This window comes from Hesperophylax consimilis, chromosome 24 (assembly GCF_061612785.1).
Source record: "Hesperophylax consimilis isolate HC1 chromosome 24, BYU_Hcon_1.0, whole genome shotgun sequence".
Classification (NCBI taxonomy): Eukaryota; Metazoa; Arthropoda; class Insecta; order Trichoptera; family Limnephilidae; genus Hesperophylax; species Hesperophylax consimilis.
The window spans coordinates 15,887,401-15,900,148 of record NC_142859.1 but is presented as its reverse complement, the minus strand read 5'-3'; the positions used below and the strand labels follow the sequence as shown (position 1 = coordinate 15,900,148).

Genomic DNA, 12,748 nt, shown 5'->3' with positions numbered 1-12,748 from the left:
AGAAAGCGGAAAATGCTGCTTGTGTTGTGACGGAGGACTTAGCCAGCCGAGGAATTAAACAAACGACGCCTGGGTGGGACCCAAACGTGATGCCAATTCAGCCACTGTCCTCGACAGCAGCGCCTTTGAGGTGATTTTACACAAAAACGGCGCTATCTAAATCATCCAAACATTATTATTGTTAATGATTCTAGTTTTTGGACTGTTAACTCGTGGTGGAATTCCATTATATTAGATTTGAAATTTAAACAACTTTTGCACTTTGTTCCACTTATTCAGAACAAAGTGTAAAAGTTGTTTAAATTTCAAATCTAATACAATGGAATTCCACCACGAATTAACAATCCAAAAACGAGACTCATTAAAAGCAGCGAACGCAGCAACACTGAAGAGACTATACAAGAAATAGGTGTAACAAAGTACAAAAATTGTTTAAATTTAAAATCTAATTATTATTTATGATTCCAGAGTATGAATATTTATTGAAGTGAAACTTCTTTACGCGCGTTATGCATTTTCGAGGACCGGAGTAAAACCGACTCATGACCGTCACGAAAAACCGTGATCATTTCGCTATAGGAGCCTAGCTAATATTATATTCCTAGTTTAGGTCACTCTCCAAACTCAGCTTCGCGGTCTAGAGGCAGAGCGTTCGACACTCGCTATGCAGGACCCGGGTTCGAATCCCATATTTTTATAACTTTTAATTTTTTTTATCACATGCTACTTATAAATATGTCAATATTAGGAATCTAGTTAAACGTTCATTTGTTAACAACACGCCCATAAATAAATTTATGCTTTTTAAAACTATAATGTATCTACAGCATTCTGAATAATAATAATATGAAATGAAAAGAGAGAGAGAAGAATACTAAAAGTTTCACTTCCGTCGTGCGTAGGCTTGCCACACACTGTATTTTTATTTCGAATACCGCGTACGATTCTTTCAATATTAACTCTACATAGGAGGCTCCGAGGAAAATAATTTGTATCTTTGGAGATGCTGTGTGGAGGACAATTAAAAGGAAAGGAAGAAGGAAGAAGTTCTGGGAAGCAAAAAGTATGGGTAGGAATCTGGGGAGTCACTGTGTCCGTCAGTCAGTGAGTAACAGATGTTTTTGTTACCACACATTTAATTAATATCAAATAATGTGTCCATATTACATTTGCTTTTATTTCAGAGTGGTAAATATTCTCAGTACGCTCTGGGGAAAAACCTCCGTTCAAAATCGAAACATTGCTTCAAAAGGCCGTTGTTGGTAACCAAAGCAGAAGAGCCAGGCACATTCAAACTTTTCTTTCCATCTCTTTTCCCTCCCCACCCCCTTCAGCCTCCCAAAATACCTAAATTGGTAATGCCATAGTTCAAATTGGCTTCCTACGATAGGAAGCAGTTAGAGCTCTTTTGCTATATTCATAAAAAAAATTATAAAATTAAAGAAAATGATATTTAAAACGATACCGAAATTAAAAATTTCATTAAATTTTTTCATTCTAGTTCCTCATTTTTAGTCCGAATCCGCCCCCGCCTGTTTGACAAAAGTGTTTATTTTCGCTGGAAATATTTTTACTCTGTATTTACACGAGGAGATTGTTATTTTTTGTTGTTTATATTTTGTTGTTTTCGAGGGTATAAAATATCGTTATGTTTTGGTGCCTTTTGTGAGGGTTGTAAAAAATTACAACAGGTTGTCTCATCGCGTTCATTTATTAACGTGGATGATTCGTCACTCAAATGTGCCAGTTCGCGACATAATTTATTGTAAAAGATTTTTTTAAGAGAAAGACAAACCTTTCCGGGTTGCGAATATCCTGATAATATTTGAAAATCTCCTATTACCACCACAGTAAGCGGAAAATGTTGCTTGTGTTGTGATGGAGGACTTAGCCAGCCGAGGAATTGAGCACAATACGCCTGGGTGGGGCCCAAACGTGATATAAACTCAGCCAACGATTGGTCAATGATATGAAAAAGTTATTCAAATTTTACGCGATGTTCATAGGTGGTTTTCATAGAATTGAGAAGAAAACTAGAAGTGCCTCCTGTACAAATTTGAATGGAACAAATGTGCCACTAACTTGGTACCTTTTGGTTCTAGACCATTTAACACGTGGTCTGACTCTCTTACACTTGCCTTAAATTGTATATCACCCATTTGAATTTAGTCATCATCGTCAAACATAGTTTAGTCCCAAATTGGGCTTATATTTGGGTCACGAAACACGCTCATAAAGCACGACTTATGTTATTCTTAATTTTATGGTGGTCTTATTTGTTAAAACTTCCACATGTTTTTATATGTCGCTTGATTGTAGCGACCATCTCATGTGAAGGATGTTGTGTATTGGTGCATACGAGGTATGTAAATAATGTAATGAGACGAGATGGAACGTTCGACCTAGCAGCGCTGGTGGCTTACAGTTTAAAGGGAGGCAGGCAAACATATGATGCGCCTTCAGTTCGAGTTTGAAACATAGTTACTTTGTGGTCCGTAGCGATTGTTTTCGTGATCCGGTTTTTTCTAGAGCTTTCTGAAAATGGGTGAAAACAATTACAAGCACAGTGCACTATTAAGTTTTGTTTCAGACTTGAGCACAGTATGACGGAAAATTTAGTAAAATTTTAATAGGTCTATGGAATGGAAATAGTGTTTTGTTCCAAGGTTTTCGGGTAGTTATGCATTTTAAGACTAAGATTCATTTTAATAATATGAACCTTGCAGCAAAAGGCCTCCAATTGCAAGAACTGGTGAAAATGTTCAAAGAATCAGAGTTCTTTTGCGTCCTAATCATCGGTTGAATGTCGGAATGAGCGGGGAAGAGTTGAATTTGACCCACAACCAGTCATTGGATTTGGATTTGACTGTTGGAATGAACTGGGAAGAGTTGAATTTGACCCACAACCAGTCATTGGATTTGGATTTGACTGTTGGAATGAACTGGGAAGAGTTGAATTTGACCAACAACCAGTCATTGAATTTTGATCAATGAATTATCGGGGATATATAAAATCTGCGCCAAACTGTTTACCTTTCGGGTGGGTTGAAAAAAGAGCTAATTTTATGGAATCTGTGAAGATTTCAGTAACTTAGTTTAAGCTCTGCTATGAACAGATGAAAACCTTCACCAGCTCTGTTGTTTTAAATTTAATACAAAATATATTTAAAAATCACTCGTTACTTTATTTTCTTACTTCGTATGTACAAAATACTTCCGACGTCCTTGCTGTATGTGACTGAGAAACATAATTTTGTCCTGTTTACGCCTATTTACATTGTTATTAGCCAAAAAGGGAGTATAATAAATCCCATTTATGTGATCATCGATTTAGAATCATTGAAAATTTTTGCTGTGAAATCATTTTTCTTAATACCTTTTTAAAAATAAACGTGTTTTTTTGTTTATTGGAATTTTATTCTTTGAAGTCTAATAATATTAATAAATGTTTTATGATCATCCCTTTTCGTTTTGTTGTTGTTTTTTTCAATTTTAAAACTTGCTGTATGCAAGCAATGAATCTGTTTGAGCAATGCGTTTAACTCAACTCTGGTTGCAATACTTACAATGAGTCGATTGAAAATATTATTAGTATTACTCTCCGTTGCTCCTATTAACTGTGTAGCCGCAATATATACATCAACGACTATAATTTTCGTAGAAAATAGGCGTATGTGTTGGAATCTCGCCAACAATAAGCTATTAGAGAATATACACTTGAGAGATATTATCTTTAAAGTGATATGAATTCATGGTATTTTTTGTGTTTTTCCTTCCAAAACAAAATGAAAGAAACTCCATAATAAGTAATTCTACATTCGGGGGGCGTAGGCGTATATAAGTAGTTAGTGGTAGGGGTTACAGTTAACCCCCCCCCCCCTCACCCAAAACTATTCCATTGAAAAAAAAAGACAATAGTACCTGGTCGTATATTCTATTCTTGGAAAATACAGCAATATTATCTGCACCAATATCCTAACTAACCAAACCTAACCCCCCCCCCCATGGGAATGCTAAAGCTACATCATTGTCCACATACATTATTCTTAAAACTGTTGGTGCCAATAAGTTATTTGTTTGTAACAGACCAGTGTTGTACTTATAGACAATGCTAAAAGCTGGCACCAAAAATGTAAGTACATATTATCACCGCCATCTTTATTTACAAAATGGCGTTGACATTATGATACATGGACAGTATATCAGTTGCTTACTAGATATTTACATCTGTCGAGTTGCTCTCTGGTAAGAGCAGGAAAGTTAAGCCTGGTAACAACCATCACAAAAAAATAGTGATGTATAATTCTCAATATATAATGTTCTTTATTTGAATATTCCTGTTCTCCTTGGATAACGCTCAAATCCCGTGCCAAAACATTTATAGGCTAGTGATGATAACTCTCAGCAATTTTTCTTATTAGAAATTTATTCTCCATAGATACGACAGTAGTTGGTGCCAACAATGGACCTTGATATTTACACTATAACTATCTGACGTGTACCCGGCTTGGCTGTTGGTTATCCTTAGCAGTTAGATATATATTTTAGCGGACTTTTCTGTAGGCCTTTTTAAGATATACAATTCCGTAGTACATTATTTTAATAAATCTCATAAGGTTTAGCCAGCAATGTAAGCGCCCGAAATTTATTTACCACTTGATTATAAAACATCGACTTTTCCCCACTTTTTATAAATATAATATGCATGTACTATATATATAAACTTTCAGAAAGAAATTCTCTAAATGATAGTGAAAACTCTATCAAAATCCGTTGCGCAGTTTAGAAGAACTAAGCCAACAAACAGATAGACTCGGATAGCGACTTTGTTTTGCACTATTTAGAGAATTTTAATATTATTTATTTGAAATTTGTTCTCCATATCTATATATTAAACTGATGCCAATTTACTATACTAGTGATGTGTGTATAGGGCCGGTCTTGAGCCAAAATTTTTACGCCTCTTGTCAAAACCAGTAGACGTCTAGGTAGGTGACCACTGTAATCAATAGTATTCGGATGATTTGTATTTTGTGTAGCACCTTTTATGTGGTAAATTATCTCAGGGGTGATGAGTTAGGACAGTTAGGTGTTAGGTATTATCAGCGCCTTGCCGCCTTGACAATTCGGCACCCGGAGCGGACTTCTCCAATTGCGCCCGCATATGGCCGGCCCTGTGTGTGTAACTATCAATTTATTTAAATTTTTTTGTTCTCCATAGATAACGTTAAAAGCTGGCGCTAACAATGGACTAGTGATGTACAACTCTCACCGGGTAGACGGAGTGGGTGACTACTTTGCTCTGTACCTCAAGAATGGACACGTGGAGTTCTCATTCGATCTTGGAACTGGACAAGCTGTTATAAGGTAAATAACTATTTTGCTTGCTGTCTATGAAAATAAATTGTTTGATTTCAGAGATTTCAGCTATCCCTGTTGGCAACGGGAAGATTTATATCAGGAACAGTCGATAACAATATTATAGTATATGCAATTGTGAAATGTGCGTATAAAATTTTTTTAATTTGTATTATTCTAAGTATATTCGCATCGATACTAAAACATTATAATTATTTTTCTAGGAGTCCAAAAAAGATCGATCTGTTAGAATGGTACACCGTCAACGTGTCTCGCACGGGTCGTCTAGCGATCCTGACCATCATCTCCCACTCGCTGGCTCCGGAGAACGACCTGGACGAGTCCTCGATCTCGCAGACCTCCCAGGGCCTGACCTCCGGGGCCTTCACACAGCTATCCCTGTCACAGAACCTATACCTCGGGGGCCTGCCGCAGTATAGGGCAGTGCATAAGAGAATTGGGATTAACGAGTCGTTCACGGGATGCATTCAAAAGGTAATCATTTTAAAATTAAAATGTATCTTTGTATTACAGATTGAATCTACATCACATAGAGAACAACAACAAAAAATTCGATCCGATGATTATTTCAATATTCAAAATATATATACTTTTTCTAATTTCTTTCAAAACTAAAAACAACAAAGTTACAGGCAAATCAAAAAATCGACTCCAAGTATGGTGTAGATCAGAGGTTCCCAAACTTTTTTGCCCCGTAGACCACTTGCCAAATTTTTTTTTTCCGTAGATCCCCTGCCTGCCGAATATAGAATTTTCCTAAAACTATTAACGTCCCATGTGATAATCATTTATTTTTTTGGTAAAAATATTCCCTTCCCTTGCCTGCCCAACAACCCCGGGTGGCGGTATACAGGGGCACCCTTGTGAGGTATTGTCACATGATATCCGATTCTTCAACGTTCCATTTCCATAGTCAAAATGTCCTCAAACTTAATTTTGAAGTCTGTGTGAAGTGCATTTAAATGTTGAACGTCATTATTACCCTGGACATTTTTCAAAAACAAGTTGAGGAACTAGGAAAATTCGCGGTTTCCAATGTGCAATGTTTTGCTTGAATATATTAATTCTGACTAGAAAAGGAACGTAGACTCTATTTATATACCTCAATTAACAACTTTATGAAATATAAAAATACAAATATCAAATAAGTCAATTGTGTCATTTACGGAACTCCTAAAAATGTTGACTTGAGGTAAATGGGGGTCCACTCGTATGTACCCCCATTTGTATCTCGTGGACCCCCAAATTTTTTTCTCGCTGACATAGACCCCCAGCATGCCGATATCGACCCCTAGGGGTCCATATAGACCACTTTGGGAACCTCTGATGTAGATTTACAACACTCCTGATTGTACAGTGAGTTTCTAGACACCGTGTATGAGCCACTCTGAACTTGTTACTAATCATAATTGATAATATTATTGAACAATTTTCTCATGGCTAGGTGGTGATCAATGATCACGAGGTGTCCATAGTGTCATCAGCACTGGGCGGAGTCAACATAGACGGGTGTCCTCACGCCTGTGTTCCTGGGGCATGTGGAGAGGCCTCCTGTAGGCCAAGACTTCACCACTACACTTGCGTTTGCAGTCCAGGGTAAGAATTACACTATGTTATTCAATTTTTTTATAATTTTACCTACCTGTTTAACTCAACGCTTCCATCAACAGGTTATTCAAAATAAAATCTTAACTGATAGGCTGACTGCAATAATTGTTGTATCACCCATAATAAGTCACAAGAATACTCAACAATATTTCCAGTATTGTATCCCGTGAAATTAAATGTTAAAAATTACGCGCCATTGTTCAATATTTTTCATTATGTGATAGAATAGAAATAGATCATCGGCTTTAGTATTCTTCTCATAGTATTCATAGTCATAAGTTATATGAAACAGATAAGATTCTACATTCATAGCTTCGATATGGCAATAACTTTATTAGTTAATGACTTAACTAATTCATGTATTTACCACGAATAAATATTAAAAGTTTTACTTTTAATAAAAGTTTACCACAGACACCAAGTGATAAAAGAAATTTTGTACATTTCAGAATAAAGAGTGAGAAATGTACCATCTTCCTCAATGAGACATCAGAACACACCAACTTTACTTCCAATCGCTCCCATCCTCGGGGACAACTAGAAAAAATGCACTACGTCCCTTATAAACTAACCAACTCCTCAATACACAAAACCATTGTACCTAAAAAAGGACCAAAACCGTATCTATTTGAACAATTCCGCGACGAAAGCAAAGAAGACGAAGATTTTGAATACGTCACACAAGAGCCTACAATTGCAATTGAAACTGACAACGCTGACATTGTTCAGACAGAATGGATTCTAAGTGATACTAAACATGGAAATGAAAACAAGGAACAAACTGTTCCAAAAAGCTTCAGAAGTGAGTTGGTCGTTGGTATCATTAATTCTGAAGATAGTAAGAATGTGGACGACAATGAACGGCTTTGGAAGAGAACTGATTTGAGAAAAACTAAGAGTTTGGATGCTGATCACACTACTGATACACCAAGGTTCACAGGATACGAGAGCTTTATCAAGATCATGGATCCTCTCATTTTGAAAAGGTAACTATAGAAATTTAAATACATCATTATAACTAATTTGTAATTATCTGTTACTATTTTTTTCACGAATTAAATAAAAATAACATTTCTGCACTTGCTAATTAAGAGCCTCCAGCGTTCAACTTCGACTTCGACTTCAAAGTTTTAAGTTCGAAGTTCAAAATTTAAATTTCAAAACTCGTAACTCGAAGTTTGAAGCACTAACTAAGCTTAAACCTAGCTAGTAGGTGTAAGATACGATAGGTCCACCCAATGCAGACGTTTAAAAAAGTTCTAAAAGATTTTTCCTTTGACATCTCTTTTAATTATTCTTGCTAATGACGCAAAATTATCAGAGCTAAAGAACATTGTTTTCATTTTCAGGCTTAGCAGTCATGCCGTGGATATCAACATTAGATTCCGGAGCCAAGGATCTGAAGGGTTGTTGCTCTGGCTGGGCAAGGATGGCATGGCTCCTGGGGAGACATTTATGGCACTGGGCGTTGAAGAAGGACTTCTTACTTTTAGGTAAACACAAGTCCAGTTTAAAAAAATTGTTCTGAAAATAATATGCCTGTTGCATACTGGCCTTCCATCACAAAAACACTGACTTACAGAACCCTACATGTCGGGTTTCTGCAAGTTGAATCTTGTACAGGCAATATATACCACCAACCTAATTATTATTATTTCCTAGTCTTTTGGTTTCATATTTCTTTCTTCTTGTCCACACTCACTTGCGTTTTGTAGGGGAGGGTTTAGCCTCTACGCCCCCTCATCTTGTAGCGTGTCGAAAGGCTATACATACATATTACTATTAGTTTTTCCCTTTTATATTTGTTTTCACAGTAGTCCTTTCTTTAATGCCTAGTTCACACGAGGACAGGATGATGTTGCATTGTCCCAGCTCCGAAAATATTGTCCTAGTGTGAACAGAATTTGGAGGATAAAATGGATCAACACATTGTCCTATTGTGAACGCACACGGACAGGTCAATAGAACGATAGCCAGTTGCTTGCGCTTTTTTCAGCTAAAAATGTCACGTAATTGGAAACCGAAAGAGATTACTAAATTGATGACCATATAAGTAGCAAACACAATAGTATGACCGTCGATTGCATAACATATAGGGACAAACAGTGCAGAGAAAACACTGTGTAGACAATTTTTGCTTTTTATGGAAATAAACTCCTGAGGTTCTTCCTCTTCTAATTCTTTATAGATCATTGCAGATAATTCCAGCGAAGATCTGCGCCCTGTCCAATTCTTAATCCACAGTTTTTTTCTATTTGTTATTTAGTTTATCCTCCAACGATTTATATACAACTCGCTCATAAAGTTGTCTTGTATGTAATGTGTAACAATTAACTACAGTCAAATTGTTGTATTGTCCCATTGTTCTGTCCTGCGCTGACGATGCTGTTGGACAGCACGGAGCTGGAACAGGACAGTACTAAAGTATATAACATTACACAAAATCTGTTGATCACGTAAAATTATTAAGTAAAATAACATACTGCCCAAAGATTGTGATAGACCACACTATAAGTGCGCTATATTTTAGTGGCTTGGCCTATTTCAGCATATTGCTTGCTCACCATGCATTAATATTGGTAGTGTATGGCGAGCGATATGCTGAAATAGGACAAGCCACAATAGGTATAGCGTAATGTGTCGCCTACTTAATAAAGAAAAAAAAAATCTAACAATGAGATCGATCTCATGTTAGACTTAATATGAACAAATTAGATTTTATGTCGAGACATGTCTATGTGACAATAGTAACATAATAAATTTAAAAAATATAATTATATATTTGTTCTAGGTACGATGCGGGCAATGGAGAAGTTATCATAAGAGCTAACCAGACCAGAGTGGATGATGGATTATGGCACAGAGCTAGAGCAGTCAGGTAAACTAAATATATATTTATAACCAGTCGAATGATGGCTACCCATATTTAGTTCTCATCGCTCTAGAGCTTGAGCGATGGCTGCCTAAGTTTAGGTTGATGATTTTGCTGAATTTGTTTCAATTTATGTCGAAATTATAAACCAACAAATACATATGTGACAAACGATAAAATATAGGTAGAATCATTGAAACTTAAACCACGGTAATCAGTTAATATGTTTAAATATTAATAGTCAGAGGTGTGATTTTTTTAATCAGCGCGGTTGAATTCAAAACTGAATGCTTGGAAATCTTCAGCGTTCAAAGTATTTATTTTGTAAATACCCCATAGCTCGAGTTGAAAATATTTTCCATATTGTCAAGATCTGTGTCACCTCTTGGAAAGCTGTACATAGGGACCTATGTGACTCTTGTGCAAAAGATGTTGGATTGATAAAACATTATTTATTATTTTAGTTGTAGCTGAAAAAAATGTTAGAATATCAATTTCTCACAATATTACAGTTATTTGGAGTGCTGCGCCGGATTATTTCAACCTTCACTTTGTGCCATTGCTGACAATTGGCCGTGGTGAAAGCAGAAACTACAGATTTTTGTGTATATTTCAAAATTGTTTTAGTTGCTTATTGACTTATTTCCTGATTTCGCCAATGTTGCTAGAGAGTAATCGAATTAATTAACTAAGCTAACATTTCAGTAAAAAAAAATAATGGTAATCAGCTTCTCTGATGCGTCCATACAATAAATTCTTCCTTATTCCATGGATCCCTCTCATATGAATGTTGCAAAGTTTGGGTACAGGGCATGCATTGCGCTGAGGCCACATTCATGGTTAAACATTCCATTAGTCTGATGCCACAAACTTGGTTACAAATTTTAAAAGCAATCCTAAGAAACACTATTTTAGAAAAGGCGACCTGATCAACGTAAAGTAACCCAAGGTGATTGAATTACTAAACATTGCTATGTAAGGCTGATCATTTACTATTATTGTTATTACTAACTTGACATGTGTTTGTCGTGTCTCTCAAATTGCACCAATACTGAAAGATTAATGGAAATCATTAATTTAAGAGCTTTATGAAGAATTTTAGTAGGCGCATTATTACTGGTAACATTTTTTTTTTTTAATAATAATTGTTTTATTTAATGGTTTCCAGGAAAGGCCAATCAGGTGTCTTAGAGATTGATGGTCTTGGTGCAGTTGGAAAGGCATCCCCCGGGCGCATGCGTCCTCTCAATACAGATTCTGGACTTTTCATCGGTAATTAGCAATACTGACCGCTTTCATCAATAGAACTGAACGACCACTTAGTTCAAATGCAAAACAGGGCTAAATAAATCTTCTCATAACATGTGTATATTAGATTATTCCGCACATAGAAAAACTTGGTGCCAGTTGTTTCACAGAACTTGAACAATTCATCAAATTTATAGTTATATTCAAGTTCTGTAAGAACTGGCCCTTATTGTATGGAGATACAATTTTTCCAAAAGAAATTAGAATGCATAATGAGTAGGTACTTACATACTCAGCACCTGATTTCTGCTTACTGGCATCCAACTCGAGAATAAAAATAATGTTACAATACACATTTTCATTTTTCACTAGTGTAAGTAATTTAATTTTTGTTGTATCTTGAATAAGTCACACTCTTTATTGTTGTTATTTTGCTGATTAGCTTTCAATACCACTAATGTGACAATTTATTTATAAACAAATTGTTCCGGAGCGCAAAAAACCACAACATGTCATAAAAGCTTTACTGTCTTTTGAAGCTATGTTACATATTGTCATAAAAGGATTTTAACAAATATTTATTCAGCATTCTGTGGATGAACACACTTGAAGAAAATGATTACAAATCGAAAGACATTAAATTGTCTCATTATTTGATCTTGCAGAGTGTCGATTAATTAATTTAATGGGTTCATGTTCAAAAAATTGCTTTCCTGCCTGACTCGCATATGTAGATACTATAATAAAATATAATTCCAGGTGGCATGTCAGCAATTTGGCCCGAAACCGTCGGTCGATACAGCCTCGGCCTTAAGGGCTGTATATCCAAGTTGACCCTAGATCGGGATCTGCAGATCCCCGTCAACTTGTCGTCCCACGAGCACAAAACCTTACGAAATGTCGACAAGTGCCCCCCATAGAAGGGAACCTCCGCAATCGAACGATCGATTAATCGTTAATAATTATTAGAAACTGCACTTCTTGTGAATTTAAATTGTGCGTGAGTGTTTAGAGTTTACATATTTATATAGATTGCTTTTAGGCATTGTGGTATTTAATTTTATCTGGATTTATAATTACTAGAGTATGTACAATTACTATTGTTGTCTTAAGAACATCTTTATGATTGAAATGTCAATGAAGACTTGCGATTTTGAAAATGCCTAGAAAAAAAAGTTCAATAGTACATATCTGCAAATGTATTGTTACTCTATCGAAGAGCAGTATACTCATATGAGGTGGCTGATATTAGATGCGAAATGTTGATTGATTTAGAGAAGAAACATATGAGAAGATGAGAAGCTAATACATACGCGCATAATGTCAATTCTCTCTCAACAGGGCTTATTCACCTGAAATATTTATTCATTGTTGTTAACCTACAATCAATGCAAGTGCAGTGACATTTAGTTGATATGTACAGTTTATATAATGCACCAATAAAATCAGCAAACTCAATAAATGTGTATTTTAATAAGAATAACTCTCAAATCGAAGAACTAATACATATTGAAAAAAACCCTTGACATCGCTCCTCCCTCAGTAATAACAGTGGATTTTCCATGACCACCTATGTAAGAATTGACAAATTGTTCAAATCAACTATTTTTCTTCAATATGTTTTCCTCTGTTATTGTTTTG

The 12,748-nt window shown here is 35.8% G+C and overlaps 1 protein-coding gene across 1 annotated transcript in view; it reads left to right on the top strand.

The window, feature by feature from the left end:
• SP2353 (EGF like, fibronectin type III and laminin G domains protein pikachurin) overlaps positions 1-12,320 on the top strand; it is a 400,085-nt gene extending 387,765 nt beyond the window's left edge. The window contains exons 10-17 of the mRNA XM_089646527.1: positions 5,222-5,367; positions 5,583-5,853; positions 6,824-6,975; positions 7,437-7,973; positions 8,337-8,480; positions 9,779-9,865; positions 11,028-11,131; positions 11,867-12,320. Of these exons, the coding sequence (XP_089502653.1) occupies positions 5,222-5,367; positions 5,583-5,853; positions 6,824-6,975; positions 7,437-7,973; positions 8,337-8,480; positions 9,779-9,865; positions 11,028-11,131; positions 11,867-12,027 (1,602 nt within the window). The 3' untranslated portion in view covers positions 12,028-12,320. The remainder of the gene's footprint in view (positions 1-5,221; positions 5,368-5,582; positions 5,854-6,823; positions 6,976-7,436; positions 7,974-8,336; positions 8,481-9,778; positions 9,866-11,027; positions 11,132-11,866) is intronic.
• The last annotated feature ends 428 nt before the right edge of the window (positions 12,321-12,748 follow it).